Source organism: Oncorhynchus clarkii, chromosome 1 (assembly GCF_045791955.1).
Source record: "Oncorhynchus clarkii lewisi isolate Uvic-CL-2024 chromosome 1, UVic_Ocla_1.0, whole genome shotgun sequence".
NCBI lineage: Eukaryota > Metazoa > Chordata > Actinopteri > Salmoniformes > Salmonidae > Oncorhynchus > Oncorhynchus clarkii.
The window spans coordinates 23,204,496-23,213,653 of record NC_092147.1 but is presented as its reverse complement, the minus strand read 5'-3'; the positions used below and the strand labels follow the sequence as shown (position 1 = coordinate 23,213,653).

The window sequence follows — 9,158 nt, the reverse complement described above, 5'->3', positions numbered from 1 at the left end:
AAAAAAATATTAACCATTATTATTGCACACAGAGTGAATCCATGCAACATATATGTGTGTATATGTGACTTGTTAAGCAAAATTTGTAAAAAAAAATAATAATAATTGTACTCCTGAACTTGCCATAACAAAAGGGAATACTGAATACTTGACTCAACACATTTCAGCTGTTCATTTTTAATTTATTTGTAAACATTTCTAAAAACTAAATTCAACTGTGACAGTGTCACAATATCTCAACTTAATTAATTTTAAATTCAGGCTGTAACACATCAGAATGTGGAAAAAGTCAAGGGGTGTGAATACTTTCAGAAGGCACTGTGTGTGTGTGTGTGTGTGTGTGCATATAAGTGTGTTCGTGTTGTGTCGGTATGCGTGTGTGTTTATGTGTGTGCGTATGTAGTGTATGTGAATTTGTGTGGGCTTTGTGTCAATGTAATGTGTGTTAGTGAGTAGTATATGGTGTGTATACAGTTTCTACTGTAGTTAGTGTGTGTGCGTAGGGTCAGTGCAAGGTAGGGTCAGTGCAAGGTAGGGTCAGTGCAGATATTTTGGGTACCATTAATTGACTATGTTGCAGTCTGGCTATTTAGCAGTCTGGCTATTTAGCAGTCTGGCTATTTAGCAGTCTGGCTATTTAGCGGTCTAGGAATTTAGCAGTCTCCTGGCTTTGGGGTTTCAGGCGGTCTCTTGTTTACTCCAATTAATATTGACTATTAACTATTCTGTAATCAGAATTGATTGGAAAATGTTTTGTTAAAAAATAAGACGTATCATCTTATCTTTAAACTCCCTGATGAAGGCCATGAAGTTTTAAATGTTTTGTTCCATTGAACTTGCCATACAAATAAAGGCATTTGAATGAATTAATATGAAGAGTGCATTGGTCCTTCTTTCTTTCTGATGTCTCAGAGCCTGTTGGTCCTAGAGCCGATGCTGCTGTACCGTTTGCCAAACAGTCTATGGCTTGGGTGGCTGGAGTCTTTGGCAATTCTTTGGGCCTTCCTCTGACACCGTCTGATATAGAGCTCCTGGATGGCAGGGAGCTCAGCCCCAGTGATGTACTGGGCTATCCACACCACCCTCTGTAGCGCTTTGCAGTTGAAGGCCATACATTTGCCATATCAAGCGCTGATTCAGCCAGTTAAGATACTCTCGATGGTGAAGCTGTATAACTTTCTGAGGATCCGAGGGCCCATGCCAAATCTTTTCAGTCTCCTGAAGGGGACGAGGCATTGCCTTGCCCTTTTCAGGACTGTGCGGGTGTGTGTGGACCATGTTAAGTCCTTAGTGATGTGGATGCCAAGGAACTCGAAGCTTTCGACCCGCTCCACATCAGCCCCATCAATGTGGATGGGGGCATGCTCTCCCCTCTTTCTTCTAAAATCCACGATCAGCTCCTTGGCCTTACTTACATTGAGGGAGAGGTTGCTGTCCTGGCACCACACTGCTAAGTCGCCGTCAGGGATCAGGCCTACCACAGTCATGTGGTCAGCAAACTTGATGATGGTGTTAGAGTTGTGTGTGGCCACGCAGTTGTGGGTGACAAGAAGTACAGGAGGGGACTACGCACACACCCCTGAGGGGTCCCTGTGTTGATGATCAGCGTGGAGGAGGTGTTGTTGCCTACCCTCACCACCTGGGGGTGGCCAGTCAGGAAGTCCAGGATTCAGTTGCAGAGGTAGGGATTTTGTCCCAGGGTCCCCAGCTTGGTGATCAGCTTGGAGTGGACTATGGTATTGAATGCTGAGCTGTAGTCTATAAACAACATTGTCACATAGTTATTTCCCATCTTGTCCAGGTGGGAGAGGGCAGTGTGAAGTGCAATGGATATTGAGTCTCATCTGTAGATGTGTTGAGGCGGTATGCGATTTGGAGTGGCTCTAGGGCGTCTGGAATGATGGTGTTGATTTGTGTCATGACCAGCCTTTCAAAGCGCTTCATAATTACAGATGTGAGTGCAACATGGTGATAGTAATTTAGGCAGGTTACCTTGGTGCTATTGGCAACAGGGACAATGGTGGTTAGTTTGAAACATGTTGGAATTACAGACTGAGACAAGGAGAGATTGAAATCCATGAAGAAACTTGCAAGCTGGTCTGTGCATGTTTTAAGATCGCCCTGGTATTCCGTGTGATTGTTAACCTGTTTCAATAGTTTTTCTCATATTAGCGACAGAGAGCGAGATCACACAGTCATCCGGAAAAACTGGAGCTTTCATGCAAGGCAGTGGTATATTCCTCAAAGTGAGTTTGGGAGTTCTGCATCGCTGGGCAACTCACTGCTGGGTTTCCTTTTGTAATCCGTTATTGTCTGCAAGCCCTGCCACATACGACGAGCGTTAGTGGCGGTATAATAGAGCCACACAGTGGTGTCATAATACCCATGAAACCTAGCGGTCAGGGCCTAAAATGAACACCCGCCACCTTCCATTTTGGCATTGGCGGGTAAGATGACTAGTTCACCAGCCACGGTAGCGGGTTATCAGGGCTCCACAGTGTGAGCATTTCACTCAAATCAAATCAAATTTTATTTGTCACATGCATCGAATACAACCTTACCGGGAAATGCTCACTTAAAAGCCCTAAACCTACAGTACAGTTCAAGAAAAAGTTAAGAAAACATTTAGTAAATAAAATAAAGTCAAAATAAAAAGTGCTGGAGAAGATCTGCAGAGAGGAATGGTAGAAACTCCCCAAATACATGTGTGCCAAGCTTGTAGCGTCATACCCAAAAATGGTTGGCAGCTGTAATCGCTGCCAAAGGTGCTTCAACAAAGTACTGTGTAAAGGGTCTGAATACTTATGTACATGTGATATTTCCCTTTTTGCTTTGTCATTATGGGGTATTGTGTGTAGATTGATGAGGGGAAAAAAACAATTTCATCTATTTTAGAATAAGGCTGTAACGTAAGATCATGTGGAGAAAGTTAAGGGGCCTGAATAGTTTCCGAATGCACTGTACATTGTTTCACATTTGTGACAGACCTCGCAGGTCACTAGATTTCTCCAGGAATTCAAGTCAGGGAAACGTGGGTTCTGTCCGGCTAGGCAGCCTCTCGTGAGGAAGCAAAATATCTTCAAGGGAGAAGAGGGAGGCAGGGGAAGGTCTGACTTGTCTCCATTAAAAAGTCACTGTAGTTAAAAAGTAGATACCCGCCAAGTAACAAGTCATTAGCTAGCTACTAGCTTCTGCTGTGTGTTTACACTTTGCTTCCCTGGTGTGTTTACACTTTGCTTCCCTGGTTTGGCACGAAACTTTGAAATGGCGCAACGGTTGGCTATTGAGTCAATCGAGAGCAATCGATTTCCAACAGTCAAAACAATTGGATAAAATAGAGAGCTTTGTAAACATTTGACCTGTAGTTACGTGGTATTATGAGAAGAGCACATGAGAGACGTGCTTAGCTTAATCCTTTAAAAAATATATAGCAGACTTGCTTCATTTTCACAGAATAAATAGGCTCACCTGTCTCATTAAACACATTCTCGATATTAAATTCTGAAGATAGAGTAGACAGCATGTTTATCTTAGGTGACTTGTATTCCTTTGCAACAACAATAAAAGTTTCAGTGGAGGTGAGTGATTTCATTTGCAATTAGTCATTTATCCAGTGGAGGGCCCAAGGTCGCTTTTGAGCTAGCGCCGAGACCCCTAGAGGGCGTAATTTTCCTGATGTTGTAATACCTGTTGGTATTGACGCAGTCAGCCCAGCCAGTAATACATTAGCGTCCCCTATGGACTGGCTCGTACATAAAACATCCTCCATTCAGGCTGCAAAGGCCTTTTAACTATCTCAATGCCTAGGACCAAGAGGCATGGAGAGGCAGCCTTTAGTTATTATGCGCCCAGTCTCTGGAATAGCCTGCCAGAGAACCTGAGAGGGGCTGAAACTGTGGATATACAGTATTTAAAAGACATCTTAAAACAGTGATTTTCCTTAGGGTGTTTTTTAGTTCAGTTTGTGTCAGTAAATTATTTATTATCTTATGTTTGTTGTGTAGTAAAGTTTTCGCTTTTATTTTCATTGTTTTTTATTCGTTTTTTCCTGTAAATCACATTGCGTTGCATTCCATGTCTGAAATGTGCTGTATAAATAAAGCTTGATTTGATTTGATGGTGTATGTGTGCCATTCAGAGCGTGAATGGGCAAGACAAAATATTTAAGTGCCTTTGAATGGGGTATGGTAAAAATTGCCAGGGGCATTGGTTTGTGTCAAGAACTGCAATGCTGCTGTTTTTTTCACGCTCAACATTTTCCAGTGTGTATCAAGAATGGTCCACCACCCAAAGGACATCCAGCCAACTTGATACAACTGTGGGAAGCCTTGTAGTCATGGGCCAGGATCCCTGTGGAACACTTTCGACACCTTGTAAAGTCCATGTCCCTGACGAATTGAAGCTGTTCTGAGGGAAACTCAATATTTGGAAAGTGTTCCTAATGTTTGCTATACTCAGTAAAAATACATATACAGTATATATTATAGGTTGCAGTAGGCTACAAAATAGACTTTCCAGTGACACTGACTCACCCAATGATGAAGATGAACCCTAGGCTACTCACCTGTCATGGCCGATGCGCTCGTGCAAATCAATAGCCTATCTTAAAATAAGCTACTTTGAAAAACAGCGCTGTTCGCTCAGAATCACTCAAAAAAATTGTAGTTAGCTTCTACAGACAGATTTGTAATTCATTTTCAGCAGCAGGCATTTGCTTTCCAAACTGTACGGCTATGATTTTCTCGTGATTGTATTTTGAAATTTGCAAAAAACTAATTGACAGCCACAACCAAACATAGAAATATAATCCATAGATGCAGTTTCCATTCCAAACAGGATTGGCAACCATTTCTAGGGTAAACATCAGTTTAACAGTCAAAGTGCCGGGGTTAAAGGTTCCAAAATCCTTCTATGGATTATATGACTATGGCCACAATGCAACAAGCTGTTCTATATTTGGCAAGCCCTGCCCAAATTGCAGCCTTCATGACAGTAAGTGTTTACTATAAAATGTTTTCCACAGCTATTTCTTAGCAGCTACTGATCCTCTGTGGCTAAATGATGCTCTCTGGTGTAGTGTTTTAAATGATTTTATTCATGTATGTTCAGACAGGAGTATGCTAGTATAATTTTGGGAATAAAAAACAAATTGTATTATAATTTTGACAAGCAAAAAAAACAACAGAATATTGTCAACAACCCTATGACAAACAACTTCAAATGAATAATAGCACCATCTTGCGGCCCATTGGGCTACCTTTGAGCCGTTCCATGATAACAGAATGATCCTCAGACTCAGATTTCTCACTTTAAATGTATGTCAAACAAAAAACAATGATTGCAAGGTTAAACAAACCATACAACTCTATAAACAAGGACTACTTTTAACAATTTCCACAGAAGATTTTACAAAATCACTTGAAGAACAGTGCAGATTCAAAGATCGGTAACATAATGATGGGTGTGCTCTTTGTGCCATGATTCTGTTACCAAACTTTGTATCTGCATTTTGACATACATTTTAAAGTGAAAGAATTCGAGTCTCAGCATCATTCTGCTACCATGGAATTGCCCCTTCTTAAAAAGCAGTTGGTAGATTTCCCTAATTGTTTTGATTTATTTTACTCTTATTTTAACAGGTACGTTGACTGAGAACACATACCGGTACTCATTTACAGCAATGACCTGGGCAGTAATTACAAGGGAGAGGAGAAGGGATGATTGAATGAGCCAATAGGAAGCTGTGGATTAAGTGTCCATGAAGGTATGAGGGCCAGATTGGCATTTTAATTAGTGTGTGTGTGTGTGTGTGTGTGTGTGTGTGTGTGTGTGTGTGTGTGTGTGTGTGTGTGTGTGTGTGTGTGTGTGTGTGTGTGTGTGTGTGTGTGTGTGTGTGCGTGTGCCTGTACAGTATGTCTGTGTGTGTGTATGTTTAATGCAGCAGCAATGACTATACATCAACAGTGATGTCCTGAATTGGGTTATTTGACCTCAGATATGAGAATCAGAGAATCTGTGCATTAGACTGGCTTTATTTTGCAGGAGTGAATGGGAGTGACAGGTGTCTGTCACTCCCGACTGTGCTGTCACTCAAACCTGCTCATTAGCCTAAATCCAAGAGATCATCCTCATCATACTGATACATTCCACACACACACGATGTGTTCATGGTATATCATTTGTCTTTCAACTTTGATGCATGCATGAATAATAGTTTTCTCATTAATAGCAAATAGCGGCAGTAATAATTTACGTACGGTTTATAAAGGGTTTGTCAATGGTTAATAGTGTTTATTCTTTTTTTATTTATAGTTTAAGAACCAGTAATAAACAGTTGTATGATAATTGCGTGATAAATTCATGCCAATAACCAGTAGGCCTATTTGGGGGAAATACCTTTAGGCTGTTAATTGTCATTTGTCAACAATCTCAATAATTCAGCATAAAAAAAAATATGAATGCTGTGCCATCTGCATGTTAACTTGGTTATGACAACGTTACTAGCTCATATCAATCTCTGTCCTCTGCTCACACTGCGTTCGTCTGACTTGGTAGCCTGGGGAGAGCCAGACATGCGCCTTCATTGGATTTCTAAAAGATAAACAGACAATTAGGACAATATTTTAATTTAATTTGATTAAGAATATATATAGACTACTGTATATTCCCTATTCACACGCGTTACATTGTTAATCCGAGTATGCGCACTGAACGCCTCCATTGTCTACCAGCAGCAAGGAGTGAGAGCGAGCGCGCGGATATGAGAATGCAGGGGAGCGGCATACATTGACCCAAATCTCCGGGAACCGGAGAACAAGCGGACCCGGACACACGTATGTCGTTGGAAAGACAGACTGGCAGACAGACAGCAACAGTTGTCATGGATATGGTTATGATCAGCTGAACCAGTCTTCAAGACAAAATAATAACATTAAAGGGGGGTAGCCTAGCCTACTGCAGGGAAGCGCGACTGTCGGAACCGTTGTTGCGCTTTGTGCTTGTCATCATCCCTGTTGTGATTTGGAGCAGGCTGTCCTGTCATTCGTTGTGAGGGGAAAACGTTTTGCGTTTTGCTTATCTTCATCAAAGGGAGTTGTTTTTCTGTCATTCATTTGACATCATCCTCCTATAAATGATCGTTTTTCTCTGTTGAGCTGAATCAAAACATTCGAGTCGCTCATGTTCCTGTCAGGGAAATGGGCTGTTGCGTCTGTTATACACAGCTGCTTTAGTCAGACTTGACAACCGGGATTTTTTAAAGCTGCCGTTTTGTCCCTGGCAAGAGGCGATCAAGTGCACTGCAGACAGGCGTGTCGGGGGCGATTCCAGTGACGGCTCTCGACTCTCTGCGGAGCCCCGTTTCAACAGCCCCCACCCAATTTTATCGGGCGATTTGGATGGGGGGCAAGCAGAGTACGGCAGGGCGGCCCCGGGGTGCTTTTCACGGTGTCTCGGCGGATGACAGCGCAGTGGCACCCTCGGCCCACTTTGGGCACTACCGACCAAGTGGCACTATGGGGTTACGCAGCCGCTCAGTGAGTTCTGTGGCTGGGATGGGCATAGAACATAGTCCTACGGTGCCCTTTGGTTTTTATACCCCCAGAGGAACAGACTCGGACAGGGCTGGAGGGGGGTCTGGCACTAACGCCACCCATGGTAACGGCTACCAGGAAACGGGCAGCGGGCCTCACACGGATGGTATGCTCTATCTGGGCTCCCGAGGGTCGTTGGCAGACACCTTGCCCCTGCACATTGCACCCCGGTGGTTTAGCGCCCACAGTGGTAAGTATCAACACAACCAACCATGGCTGGCTGCACACATCACAGTTATCAGGGCTTACAATGACATTAGGCCTTGATGTCATCAGCAAACTTCCCTGCCATCCATGGAACTTCATTAATGAATTAGTGTGTGTGTGTGTGTGTGTGTGTGTGTGTGTGTGTGTGTGCGTGCGTGCGTGCGTGTGTGTGTGTGTTTGTGTGTGTGCGCATGTGTGTGCATCAGGGCAGTTAATCAGGGGTTCATTGAGTGTCTGACCTTATGTATCTTATGTACACATAAGATGATGCACAGCTATCATCTGTCTCACTGACTGGGCTTGTCAGGGCCTGAGCTGCAGAATACTGACGACACTGGCTCAGGTCCCCAGGCACTCATTACCAAAGCCCAAACCAGCAACCCACAAGAGGGAATGTCAGGCGTCAACGTTTGCCTTTTATTGCTAGATGACCCTGCTGTTCCTATTGATGACTGAGACGCTCCCATAACGGATAAGGCTATGGTCCTGCTTCAGGTACATAATTCAGCCCTGTTTTCAAGACATTCAAGACAAGTCTCTCTCTGTCCTCTCTGTAAAATGGCTATTAATAGGGCTGATCACAGGTGCCTCCGTCAAGTGCCCTTGGGAAGTGGTGAGGGAGTGAGGGGGCGGGGGGTAGAAGGAAGACAGAGACACCAGATCTTAAATTTTACCAATTTCAAACTCTCCAGGCTGGTGTGGTCACACTCCTATTATAGTATGGATTTGAATTGATTGACAGAACCATTAAAAATATATTTTTTCTGGAAATTTCTTGGAGCCTTTCTCTTATCTCGGTGGAGCATTGGTCAGACATCTTGTTGCCTTCAACTGATTAGTCAAACTAAAAACAGTACTCACGGTCTGCAAAGCATGAAAGACTCTGGTGAGGTGCCACCATGGCAGGTAGACAGTAGACAGTTCTGTAGCATAATAAACAATGTCATTCATACTTTAAAACCCAAAGTCTGACACAAGGTCACATCAGAAATCCCCTATGACAATGGTAAACATGCCGACACACACACACACACACACACACACACACACACACACACACACACACATTACACTGCATTACAAATATTGCAGAGCCTTCTGATATTTACCAACTGGACTGTTTTGGCCTGCCATTTTCCATGCAGCCTCATTGATACTCCATTAATACTCTAATTCATATTATATGACTGCTGATTAGTCTGATCCTGGCAGGAAACCTCATTCTGATAGCCAACTGCTTGATCCAGGAGCAAACAGTTTCACTGATCCAGTTCCTGAACAGAGTCCCGTCTACATTGTTACTTAGTAAATTGCTCACCTACTGTTGTTGGTATGCACTCTCAGATTAGAGACCCCTTA

General features: G+C 43.1%; 1 protein-coding gene across 3 annotated transcripts in view; it reads left to right on the top strand.

Annotated features, from left to right (window-relative positions):
* The first annotated feature begins 6,530 nt into the window (after positions 1 to 6,530).
* LOC139387610 (E3 ubiquitin-protein ligase znrf1-like) overlaps positions 6,531 to 9,158 on the top strand; it is a 45,341-nt gene continuing 42,713 nt past the window's right edge. For 2 of the 3 annotated variants that reach the window (XR_011629221.1, XM_071133993.1), the window contains exon 1: positions 6,531 to 7,782. Coding sequence is in view for 1 of the 3 variants with exons in the window: in XM_071133993.1 (XP_070990094.1) it covers positions 7,398 to 7,782 (385 nt within the window). In the remaining 2 variants the exon portion in view is untranslated. The remainder of the gene's footprint in view (positions 7,783 to 9,158) is intronic. The other variant, XR_011629223.1, reaches the window with a different exon arrangement.